Genomic DNA, 13,079 nt, shown 5'->3' with positions numbered 1-13,079 from the left:
GTAAGATAACTGGCATATTCTAAGACTTCACTGAAGACGTGGGGATGGTGGATGAGTGGGTGGGTGGATGAATGGATAACTGAATAGAGGGATGGACAAGGAGAAGTTAGTGAAAGGGAGGATGAAGAATGAATTATAAAATGTTAGGTTTTACTGGGTTTTTTAATTTTAATATTTCACAGTTTTCTTCCGTGCCTGGATTAAGCATATTTTACTTTTATTAATTTAGAAAGTGTAATTTTGTTAAATGTAGGATGAATAAATATAAATAAATAGAGCTTCAGGGATAGAATTAAGTTGAAGCAAGTCTAGAACATGAGTCTTCTAGGTCCTCACTATCATATGCACCTACTCCTAAGTAGATGTCAGCTTTCAATTTATATCAGTTGTTTTCCCCTTAAATTTTTCAATGATATTTTTTCAGAGTCGTATGGATCATTTGTAATACTGATGACCTTTTTTCCTCCTTTAGGATATCTGTAAAGCCCTGTGGTGCCACCGGATTGGGAGGAAATGTGAGACTAAATTTATGCCAGCGGCAGAAGGCACAACTTGTGGGCGTGACAGGGTAAGAAGCTAATCTTAGGCACATACATCATACTCAGATGTCAGTCTTTCAACCATGCATCTTTCCTCTGCTTGCCTTGGTATTTTTTAAGCCCATCCTTCTGATATATATGTCCATATCTATACCCATGTCAAAAGATTGTGTTTAATTTATATTAATTCTATGAAGAGGACTCCCCTTCATACTTTTCCAATGATATAATTGATGAGCTGCCTGGAATAAATAGACATAAATGTCAGGCAACAGGTGATGGCTGAATCTGTTTAATGAAGGAAAATGTTAAACTCTGGACCACCTTTTAATCAAATAAAGAACCAGCATTCAGCAGTTCTGTTAAAGCCTCAAAGCATCAGCTTGAAGACTGTGGAATAGATCCTTCTGACCTATTGTTGCTCCTGTGAAAATGAGAGAGGTGCTCTAGTGGGGAAAAGAAGAAATTCATAAGACAGCAAGTTTATTACTAACTGGGGGGCAATGACAATTCTGTCATTAACACTTAAAAATAAATTATCTTAACACTCAAGAGTAATCTTTTAATCCTTTTGATTTAAACTGTGATTGTATTTTTTTTTCAGAATATAAAAGACTATTGATAAAGATAGAAACATATTGGAACCAAATTGTCACTGTAACCATTTTCATCCATATGTATCTGAACTTTTTAGTGATGCTAATGAGTACACAATAGAAATCTATGCCTGAATATCATTGATCCAGGATGTTTAAAGTCCGAAGTAAACCTATCATACCATAAACATATTTAAATGTGAATACAAACAGAAAGGATTTAAAGTATTAGGACACAATGCTAACATAATGCTCTTGGGTTGAATTATTGCAAAGCTGACTGAGGAAATGAAGAGAAATGAAGTAAATTTGCTTAAGAATAGCACCCAGCGACCATTCATCCTACACATGTTAATATGCTTTATTTTCAGACTTTCCCAGGGTGAGACTGATATTTAAATCCTTCTAGGGATGTAGGCAGCAGTAAATTAATCCATAACAAAAATGTCTAATTAAAATGCTTTTAGTTTCTTGAAAGGGAAAATAGATTTGCTTAGGTACTGCAATGTGGAAATACCAACCGTCACGGGATACCAGGGAATTTACCTGAACATTAACTGCAGGTGATCACGATTCTTTGCACATAACTGACTAAAACTGACCAAATTTTGCAAATCTGATAGTTTGCCAAATTATGCCTATTTATGGAAAGGTTGGCAGCCCTTCCATTGTTGCCTTGGTGATGGTTCACACAGGTATGGTGTGGTTCTCCAGGTGTCCTACTTTCTTTAAAATCTACTATTTTCCTTGGATGAAGTTACAGCTGTGATGCCACCCATATATTCCTGTTACGTTCTATCTACCTTAAAAGCAATTAAATTGGTTTTCATTGGTATTTTAAAATATTTTTTTCCTGGTGTTTCCTCGTATTGAAAAGAATTAAAGCCCATTAAGCTGGACTGGATGCCTACAAATTACACAGCAGTGAGTGTTCTGCCCAGGATTGAATGGCTGCCCAGTGGCCATGCTGGGACAAGCATCAGAAGTTCATGTAAAAGCCCCCTTTCGTGTTAGTTGTGTCATCCTGTATCACTGGTCCACAAGTGTCCATGAGGTTTATTGGTTGAGAAGCATGCATTACCAAAAGTCAGTATCTCAGTACTTTGGAATATTCCAGAACAATGGATGGGCTATAGATAACTGGCAACAACTGTACTGCTTCTGTGCATCTTTCTCCTAGATGGGAACCTATTTTCCTCCATCAGCTACCAATGCTGAGGCTCTGCATGGGTGTGCATGCTGGTGAACCTGAGTGGTCAGTGCGTCTTTCAGTGGCAAGCACTATACTAAGAACATTATATACATTGAATTGTCACAGGCACCCTGGACGGTGAGCCTAGGGCAGCCCCCCACTGTACACCAAAGAACTCTTCCAGGAAAAAGACACTCGGTTTCTCTGCTCTCATGCCATGAGAAATCCAGAACAGGGGTCAGGACCACAGCCTGTATGCATGCTGAAGCAGATTCCGGTTCTTTAATGATCCCTAGTAGAAAATTAAACCATCTCTCACTTTGTGATTACGTTGCAAATGGTCCGAGGCACTTGGCCTGTGTCATTGCATTGGGTCTTTGGAACAAGCCAGTCTGGTGGTTTCCCTCATCCCTGATGTTCACAGGAGGACGGACAGGCTCAGGGCACCTGAGTCAGTGCCCCAGGTCACACACCTAGTTGAAGTGATACGCGGGGCTCATTTTCACCTCAAGAACGGTGTACGTTCTTGTGCCTCATTATGCTGCTGCCCTGTCTGTACGGGGTTTAAGTGTAACAATGGATTCCTTGAACAGTATCACAACAGGGTGTGAGCCTTATCATGACATCACACTGTCCAAGATAAAGCCTCTTTCATAAGCCACACTCTCCATCGGTAAAATGTAAAATTGTGATAAACATGGGATTGTTCTTAGAAATACAACTGGTGCTTCAGTAGACATTTTATGTGTCCATTTCACACAAGGGTCTTACCCCCGACCACCCCACTGACTGGCTCCACAGGTCTGTGATCTGCATGAAATTAGACTCAAATTGTATGTATGTATGTCCGTGTTTGTGTGTCTACGTGCACCTAGGCATTCCCCCCAACCTCCTTGGGAGAAGATGTAGTGCTTTCTCCTCAGAATCTCAAAAAGTTTTCTTAAATAATTTTTAAGGATAGTCACTTAAGGATACTCCTGGGCCTATATCCGGAGAAAACCATAATTTGAAAAGATACATGCACCCCAATGTTCATAGCAGCACTATTCACAGTAGCCAGGACATGGAAGCCACCTAAATGTCCATCGAGAGAGGAATGGATAAAGATGTGGCACATGTATACAATGGAATACTATTCAGCCATAAAAAGAGAATGAAATAATGCCATTTGCAGCAATGTGAATGGACCTAGAGATTATCATACAAGTGCAGTAAACCAGAGAAGGATGAATATCATATGATATAGCTTATATGTGGAATCTAAAAAAATGATACAGATGAACTTACTTATGCACAAAATATAAATAGACCCACAGACATAGAAAACAAACTTATGGTTAACAAAGGGAAAGGGGGGTGTAAATTAGGAGTTTAGGATTAACATATACACACTACTGGATGCAAAATAGATAACCAATAGGGACCTACTGTATAACACATGAAACTATACTCAATATTTCTTAATAACCTATAAGGGAAAATAATCTGAAAAAAATGGATATATATGTAAGTATAATTGAATCACTTTGCTGTACACCTGAAACTAACATAACATTGTAAATCAACTATACTTCAATTAAAAAAAGGATACTCTGGGGCTTCCCTGGTGGCGTAGTGGTTGAGAGTCCGCCTGCCGATGCAGGGGACACGGGTTCGTGCACCGATCCGGGAAGATCCCACATGCTGCGGAGCGGCTGGGCCCGTGAGCCATGGCTGCTGAGCCTGCGCGTCTGGAGCCTGTGCACCGCAACGGGAGAGGCCACAGCGGTGAGAGGCCCGCGTACCACCAAAAAAAAAAAAAAAAAGGATACTCTGGCAAAAACAAAAAAAATGCATTCGTAAGACTGTTAATTGCAGCAATAATTATCAAAGCAAAAGCCTGGAAATGATGCAAACGTCCATCAGAAGGGGACTCGTTGGAAATATACCTAATGGAGCGTTTTGTAACTGCAACAGAGGAAAGAGGGACGTGTCTATCTTCTTCTGTGGAATGAACTACAGAACATATTGTTAAATGAAAAAGCAGGATGGAAAAAGATGTGGATAATATGGGGTCATTTATGAAAGAAAAGGAAATACCAGTCTATATATAATTACTTATATTAAAAAAATAAAAGGATAAACTCTAAATTAAAAAAAAAATAAAAATTTTCTGTAATTTTAAAACAAAACTAGACCAAATTTTATTAAAGTAATTCATAAACATCCCAAGCAAAATGAAACAATCTAACCTAAATAGGTTCCATTCAGACTTTAAGTCAAGTTATTGGCTTAACTATGACCACAACAGAGGAATTATCCAAGTGACTTTAAAACCCAGCACTTTGTGCCCCTCAAGTAGAATTCATCCAGTAGACACCAAGTACTGCAAGGAACCTTAAACAGTTCAGCAATCATATCGACATTGATAGGTTGGATTTGCTCTTCTGAAACTATTATTTTTATAGACTCCTACACAACGCTTTGCCGGCAGAATGTCAATTGTGCCCAGTGAATGGGTCCATCAGTGGGAAAACCAACACCACTGAATTCACGCTAGATCTTGTGTAGTTTTTGCATGTGGTGGAAGTGAAGAAACCATGTAGATTTTAGCAGAATTAACATCTATGAACGCTTCTCTGGAGAAAGGGGAGCTGATAGCATCTCCAGCCTCGTAGGGACAGGAGGAGCCCTGTGTGGGTTATTTTGTGTCCTTAGAAAGCTGTGTGACCTCTGACATGCATCACTTATAACCTCCAGGCTCCCAGCCCAGGTGCTTTGGAGCAAAAGCACAGAGCACCGGCCAGAAATGACAAGGTGTTTAGCCACATGGAACCTCCAGCTGGATTTTTCTACCTGACAGTCAGTCTGTTCCGACAGTGAGAGGTGAAGAGCACGTTGTTTCCAGGAAAGGTTAGAGCTCCTACACCTGAGAGGTGAACAATTGGACTGAGTGTTCCTGCAACACAACTTAACTACACGTGTTCGGTTCCAGCAGCTCAGACAGAAGTTTGAAAATGATTTTGCTCTGTACCTTCCCTTTATGTGGATGTATAGAACAAGACTAGGTCTGGAAAGAAGAAAAGAAGCTGCATGAAATGTATGTTTATTATGTGCTACCTGAGGGTAGGGATGCTGATGTCTGCCTATGTGACCAAACTCCCCTCGGCTCAGCATTGCAGTAGTGATGTACTACCCACAAGTCAGATCACTGTTTTGTTTTGTTTTTAATTTTCAGTGGTGCCGCGGAGGGCAGTGTGTGAAATATGGTGACGAAGGCCCCAAGCCCACCCACGGCCACTGGTCAGACTGGTCTCCCTGGTCTCCTTGCTCCAGGACCTGCGGAGGAGGGGTGTCTCACAGGGACCGGCTCTGCACCAACCCCAGGTGAGCGCACTGGACCTCCCTCCTCATCAACACCCATCTCTCTGCTACGAACTTTCCAAACAGCATGTAGACATAAGCTCAGTGAAAGTAATTCTGTACTCCCCATATTACTGTAAAAGAACGCTAAGTCAGAAAGCCCTTTTACTCAAGCATTTTTTGTACAACGATGTCTCTGTGGTATAATTTAAGGTGCTTATAACTACCTGACCACAGCAAAAGTAACGGAGCCAACAGTGATATTCAAGAACTGGATTTTAACCATGCTTACATGAAATACCAAGGTTCTGCCTAAAATAAGGAGATAAATCATAAGTATAGAGAACCCAAATCAATAAATAAGTATCAGTAAGAACAATTTTTTCATGTGAGAAAACCAAAGTCTTGGTTTTTCATCAAATATATTTCCCTTCACAACATGTGGTCTCAGTGTGTCTTCTGTAGACGATGAGGATGTTAAAAGCAGTCACCAATGCAGTGGAATGAAGGGGTTTTTCAGTTCTCCTTTTGCACCTATATATGTTTAACTTATGTTAAGACTAAGTAAAATGATTTATTTCAGTCCTGTCTTTAATGCATGAGACCTGATTGGTCCCCTTCATCGACAGGGTGCTCTTGTGCTGGTGTGTCCACGTGAATTCTAAGGGGTGAGAGGGGTGTTTGCTGTCTCTTCCAACCAGTGGAAGACAAGTGCTTGTTCTGTCCCCATCCGGTGTCCTCGCCTTGTCACAAGGAGGCTGGTAGGGGAAAGAAGTTGCCATCTGGACAGCAAAGTAGTTGAATTTCAGTCTCAGTTCTGCTTTCTCCCAGCTGCCCTCCTGTAGTCATCCTCTCCTTTATGGAATTCGGAGAACAACGATGCTCACCCTGCCCACTACAGGGAGACGAGCAAATACGTGCAAACTCACTTCCCAAATTCTAACCTGTTCTACCAACGCTGCAATTATTTGCACACTCAATAGAAAAGGAAACTACTACCCATATCATTAATATGTAAGAAAATGCCAGTGCCTTCTTAGGAATGCACTTCTCTTAACTGGTGACAGTAAGTATCTTTACTTAATGGTCACCAGTTTCCTATGTTAAATCTTTAACATTATCTGCTCCATCTCCCTAATAAGCCTCATTTCAAGGGAGGGGTGAGTAGCTATTCAAAGGCAAGGTTTCTAACTGGACACTATACATTCCAGACCATCGAATGGAGGGAAGTTTTGTGCGGGATCCACGCGAACTCTGAAGCTCTGCAACAGTCAGAAATGTCCCCATAACAGTGTCGACTTCCGTGCCCTGCAGTGTGCCGAGTACAATAGCAAACGGTTCCGAGGATGGTACTACAAGTGGAAGCCGTACACCCACGTAGAAGGTAAATCTCAAATCCCACTTTCTGGTGGCAGCTGCGGACTTCTTTACTCTTTAAAGAACTATGTGATCAATAGTGTGCATCCGGATAGACTGAGTATTGCTGTTAGGGCAACGTCACAGGTTCTTTCCCTGTTGCTAGTTTGATTCTGTCTGCCCGAAGGCCACTGGCACCTTATCTAAACTTGACCAGCTGTGGGCTCAGAATAAAAGCAAACAAGATAGAGAGCATGTGCAAAATACCATGAAATATTTAAAGAAGTGATAAAGCACTCAAAGTAGACGATTTATTGGTAATGAATCAATTCTTTTTTAATACAAATCATGGTAGTTGATGGGGATATGGTGTTGAGTATGTCACCCATTGAACACTCATCATTGTCAGAGAATGAAAGCAAATTCACATCTTTTGGAAAATCAGATAATATACTACGTATCTGGAAAGTCTTGATCTACAACTTATAAACCAGGAAGTTTATTTGTACCATATATAAGACTGTACTCTCCAGTTGAAGAGAAATATGTACTGGCCTTCTGATCATAGTAACTTGAACTCAGTAGCTCAAGTAGCATAATTTGAAGATAAATTCAAAGAACCCCTAATCATCTCATTCTTTGAAAATGAGAGTACTGTGTTGCCCAAGAAACACTTGAGAAGTACGTAAGTTAGGCCATCTCATCGGGCGCTTAACTTTTGCCATCCCAATATATATAATGTTATCATGGTGAGAGTTTTATGGATTCAGCAAATTCTGGAAGGAAAATTTAAGCAGTTTCAAACAAAGCTATTTTTGGTTGGGTTTTTACTCCTAAAATTAAGTAAACGTTAAGAAAAATTAAGCCAGTGAGAAACAAAGGCACAGGAGAAAATAGTAGAAAGAACTTCGAAATTGGAGTCAAAAAATCTGTGTGCTGTTTCTGGCTTTGCTAGTCTGCAGTAAATAAATTCGTGAATCATGGAAACACATATTCAATTTGATTCTTAGAATTATTCAGTTGGGGTTCTTATCCTGCACTATAAAGAAAATATTTGTACATGAGTCTCGGGCCTGTGAAAACTCCTCAGGCAGATAATTTTTTATTATCAGCTGTTCTCTTCTTTACAAAGAAGAGAAAAAAGGGAAAAAAAAAGTTTCTACAAAAGTTCGTATTAGCCATATAAGTCATAAATCCTTGAAGTGGATCACCGAGAGTATATGCACTTGATCTGCCAATCTGTAGTAGATAATGAGACCTATATTCTCCATGTATCAGTGTTTTTTGACAATCCATTATATTTATTTAAAAAACAATGTTCTCTGGAGATTTCATCCAAAAGTTATTCTCTTTATCAGTTTAAAAATACTATGTATTTTAGTAAATGCATTAGCTGTTAAGAAATTTTGTGATTATTTTGAGTATTTTATTACACTTTATTGGTAAGAACTTTGTGTATTGCTACAAAATAGTAGTGACTTTTTGCATTTCTAGAAAGAGTAATTAACTATACTAGTAAAATAAGCGAACAGTAATGTAGTTCAAGTCAACAAATGTTTATTGAATGCCTACTATGTGCCAACCACTGTGTACGGAGCAAGGACCGATAAAGGACACAGTTGAAAAAAATAATAGTGAAGCTTTAAAAAATATTTTAAAAAATTCAAGGGGAAAAACCAAGCCTAAAGAGGCAATTTATAAAAATGTCTTTGCAATGTATTATTGTGTGGGAGTTATTTTATGGGCAAAAAAGAAAAAAAATAGTCTATCTAAAATTTAGAGCAAAAAAAAATGATCAGAGCTTAAGTATCTTTCTTATTTGTGTTTGTGTGTGTATTTCTTTTTAAGATCAGGACTTATGCAAACTCTACTGTATCGCAGAAGGATTTGATTTCTTCTTTTCTTTGTCAAATAAAGTCAAAGATGGGACTCCATGCTCGGAGGATAGCCGTAATGTTTGTATAGATGGGATATGTGAGGTAATAATGATCATTCATTCATTCAACAAACATCTCCCAACAGTCTGCTTTATGCCAGGCATCCTGTAAGGGGCTAGAGAGACCAGACATTTAAAACACACCCTTTCCCTCCAAATCACAGCCCAGAGGGAGAGAAAGCCAGATGAACATCTATGGAGACAGGCAGTGGCTTGTGGCAATGGAGGCGTGTGCAGAGAGCATGGCCGGGGGAAGGGTGGAGCTGATTCTCTCTTAGATATGGACCTAAGAGATTTGTAGGGTTCCTCAGGGAAGGGAAAGGGACGAGGGGTGTTGGGGAAGCAGGGAGGGGAACACAGAGATACAGGAAATCATGGGATGGTAGGAACCAGTTCAGGGGTCAGAGTACCCAGAGGCAGGCAGGAGCTGGGGGATGCTGAGGAGGTGAGTGAAGGGGAGAAGCTTGCAAAGGGCCATTTGCTGCGGGGGCGAGGACTTGGGGTTTTTATCCACATGTCCCTGTGGAAGGCACTGGGACTGGGGACACGATTGGACTCTTTCCAATCAGACGGCAGTAGCCAGGCAGTGGCACCAGAGTCAATGAAGGTAGGGACAGCACAGAGACAGGGGCCGCTTCACTGCTGTCGAGGGGTCTCGGGAAATCGGCAACCTCACTTCTGCTGGAGAGGGACTCAGGGCACAGGCTGGGAAAGATAGGCGGCTAAGTGAACGCAACGCCTGAGCTTGTTACCAGGCACAGAAGTGAGATGTAGGAAGAATTTTATTATAAACAAAGGGAGGGTGTTACATGCAATGGTCAGATACATTGCATGTAAATAATGGGCTTTTCAGTGAAGAAGTTACTCAATATTCGTATTCAGTGGAGTCCAAAGACCTTGGTCCCAGGTCTGATTTTCTTTAAGGTGTAGACCATGACCACAGTAAAGTTGAATCATCCACTCAGACCCTCAGTGTAATCGTTTGAATGCATGAAGATTAGACTAAATGATTCTGTTCGGATCTCTTTCAGCCTTAAAATGCTCAACTGTCCACCCATTGTGTCTAATTATCAGTTGATTTGTTAAATATGTCATTGTTTTTATGTATTCTTAATGATACAGTATCACAATCCTTTATTTGTAATTCTGAAATCCAAAGATGTGTGAAATGGAAAGTTTATTTGACTGTAAAATATAAGCTGACCTGAATTTATTTGGTGGCAAAACTGTCTTGAATTGATACGACTATCTTCAGTTATGTTTATCCCACTCACTGTAGAGATGTGCGCATTTTAGAAACATCGTTGCTGTCTGGAGCCCTGCAGGGACTCTCACATCATATATGTGTTAATTACCTTCCCACAATCCAAAAACCTCTTGAGTTCTGAAATGCATCTGGCCCTAGGATTTCAAACGAGGGATTGTGGACTATAGTTCATCCATCATTTCTGAATGGATTTTTTACGTAGCTAGCCTATATTCTTTGCTAGGAAATGTAAAATTGGCAAGCATCACAGAATATATAAACAGCTGCTAAAATTCTAGACAGTAGCCAAATGTGCCTTTTACATAATTTACTGCTGGGAATAATCGCCCTGTGGCCTGTGTTCCTTCTTTGCCTCTGCACAAGGCGATTCAAAAAAGCACAAGGCGAATTCCAGTGGAAACTCGTGAGGCCACATTGCTTGTCATTTGTGCTAAGTGCTTTATATCGGTCTGAAATTTACCCACGTCTCCAGCATGACAACCTGATAGGTTTAATTCTGGGCTCAGTGTAGGACAGTCGTGTAAAAACGCCAAAGAGGACAGGGTATGTTTGCCATGCGAAGGTCTCCTCCTTTGGATGGAAGCGTAGTTGACAGTCTCGCAGTGCACATACTGGGTATCCAATAAATATTTGTTAACTCTCCCGTGTTGGTGAAACTTTCAACTCGACGGGAAAAGGTTTGTGACTTTGCCCCTGTTGTCTTGTCTTTCATGAATGACACGTGACCTCGTGGGTCCCACAGAGAGTGGGGTGTGACAATGTGCTGGGATCCGATGCTGTGGAAGACTCCTGCGGTGTGTGCCGGGGAAATAACTCCAGCTGCACAACGCACAAGGGCCTCTATGCCAAGCAGCACCGTGCCAACCGTGAGTCCACCCACCGGAGCTGCCTGCCTGGCTGATCCAAGGGCGAAAGGAACCACCTGGTGGGAAGGATGGGAGGTGTAGTGCAGACAGAGTCCTGAGATCCCTACACAGACTCCTTGCCTGCTTTGCTTCTCAAACCTTCTGTTTTGACTGGAAGTGGTTGCTAGGGTATTTGAATTCAAGCGGTTTTTAGACACAGTGAATATTACAATAGCTCTGCTCCAATTAAAAAAATTTAAAAAAACCTCATTTATAGGACCCATGCAACTGGATTGCCAAAACAGATCTCCAGTTTCCAAATTCTGATTCTCAGGGTTTGGTTATGGAGAAGAGCAGGTGCTTAGGGATTTGCCTTGGCAGTACTGAGAGAAGCATCCCATCCTCCCCCTTCCTGTCTCCTTTGCTCTAGAGTATTACCAGATGGTCATCATTCCTTCTGGAGCCCGGAGTATTCGCATCTATGAAATGAATGTATCTACCTCCTACATTTCTGTGCGAAATGCACTCAAAAAATACTACCTGAATGGACACTGGACAGTGGACTGGCCCGGCCGGTACAAGTTTTCAGGAACTGCCTTCGACTACAGACGGTCCTACAGGGAGCCCGAGAGCTTAACCTCCCCTGGGCCAACCAACGAAACATTGATCGTGGAGGTAGGTTCCAGCCTCTTGGTCTCAGGGCTTGAATTTGAGGTCTTAGGGTGTTTCTGTAGGTTCAAGGCTACTGGAAAAATATTACATCCACACAAAATATTACATCCACACAAAAAATATTACATCTAATTGTTTTCAATTAGATAGTGTCTCAGAAACAAAACTAATCAATATATAGACTAAATGGGCCAGTGGACTTGTTTTGATCGCCTTTCATTTCTAGGTGTGGGATGAGATTTGTAATTACGCATATCATGCAGTCCCCATTTTTGCATCTTGATCAGTCGATTTTAACAAAAATCTGCTTCTCTCCTGTAAGCTCTGTGGCTCTGAGAAGCAGCCACTGTGGGTGGCTCTATGTGTGCCTGTTTGGGTGGGACCAGCATTCTGCCGAGTTTTGTGGAAATGGGAGTGAGATGAGAACCCACCACCTGGGCCCAGTGCCTGGCAGGGGACTGCACACTCACCCCCTACGCAAGCCCCTCTGTGCTCTACCCCAGATGGCAGAGGCTCATGACATACAAACGGGCATCTTCTAACAATGTAATTTGTCCTCATGGGACCGGGCAGGTGGTGGCAACAGGCAGTGGACACGCTAATTCCCTACTTTTTTTTGTATTTCTGTGCACACTTAAAGAAAAGACTGGTTCAAAAGTTGCCCCCTCAGCCCACACCTATGGGTGCAGGTGTGAACCATCCACAGGCCCTCCACCTGCTCTCCAGGCCTGGCAGCCCCATCCCGGAGTCCTTGCATCCTCCTGGGAGACACCCCATCTCCACACGTCCTACTGCCATCGCCCCTCCTGACCCGGAGCTGCCTCCTCCGCCCCTTTATAATTTCTGCCTTGTGAAATTCTGCCTTGGTTATTTCTCTCCCCCCATCTCAGGCTTTTAGCTTTAATACCCATGAGGAAAGAGAGATCGGTCAGGGTTGAAGGTAGTTGAGGCTTGTTGGGCACCTGTTTCCTATGCAAGAGGCTCAGGATGTCAGGCGGCAGAGTGGCTCAATGGTCATACATTGAGGCCACCTGTCCAGGGCTCATACCTGTCCTGAAGCATCTTCTCCAACTAGACTCGAGCTATGTTGTCAGGGAGGGAACTGTAGGGCCAGGGAGTTTAGGGAAGCTTCAGTGACTTCATCCACTGGAACCTCCCATGAGGGACCAGTGAGACTCCAAACTTCAGAGATGGGATTTCTATTAACAGGCTAATGGTGAGGTTTCCAGAAAAGCCTCTCACCCAGGTCAAGGGATCGATACCTTTATAAAGGAAAAAGTAAGTTGTCCATGTGGTCGCGTTTCCAGCTAGGAGATGAAGAGTCCAAATGCAAT

General features: G+C 41.8%; 1 protein-coding gene across 1 annotated transcript in view; it reads left to right on the top strand.

Annotated features, from left to right (window-relative positions):
- Nucleotides 1-13,079, top strand: part of ADAMTS16 (ADAM metallopeptidase with thrombospondin type 1 motif 16) — a 155,363-nt gene that overhangs the window by 73,433 nt on the left and 68,851 nt on the right. Inside the window, exons 11-16 of the mRNA XM_069540532.1 lie at nt 473-568; nt 5,545-5,693; nt 6,881-7,053; nt 8,874-9,004; nt 10,971-11,094; nt 11,504-11,748. Of these exons, the coding sequence (XP_069396633.1) occupies nt 473-568; nt 5,545-5,693; nt 6,881-7,053; nt 8,874-9,004; nt 10,971-11,094; nt 11,504-11,748 (918 nt within the window). The remainder of the gene's footprint in view (nt 1-472; nt 569-5,544; nt 5,694-6,880; nt 7,054-8,873; nt 9,005-10,970; nt 11,095-11,503; nt 11,749-13,079) is intronic.

The sequence above is a fragment of the Delphinus delphis genome, chromosome 3 (genome assembly GCF_949987515.2).
Source record: "Delphinus delphis chromosome 3, mDelDel1.2, whole genome shotgun sequence".
Classification (NCBI taxonomy): domain Eukaryota; kingdom Metazoa; phylum Chordata; class Mammalia; order Artiodactyla; family Delphinidae; genus Delphinus; species Delphinus delphis.
Note: the sequence above shows the minus strand (reverse complement) of the source record. Positions and strands in the feature narration are given on the sequence as shown.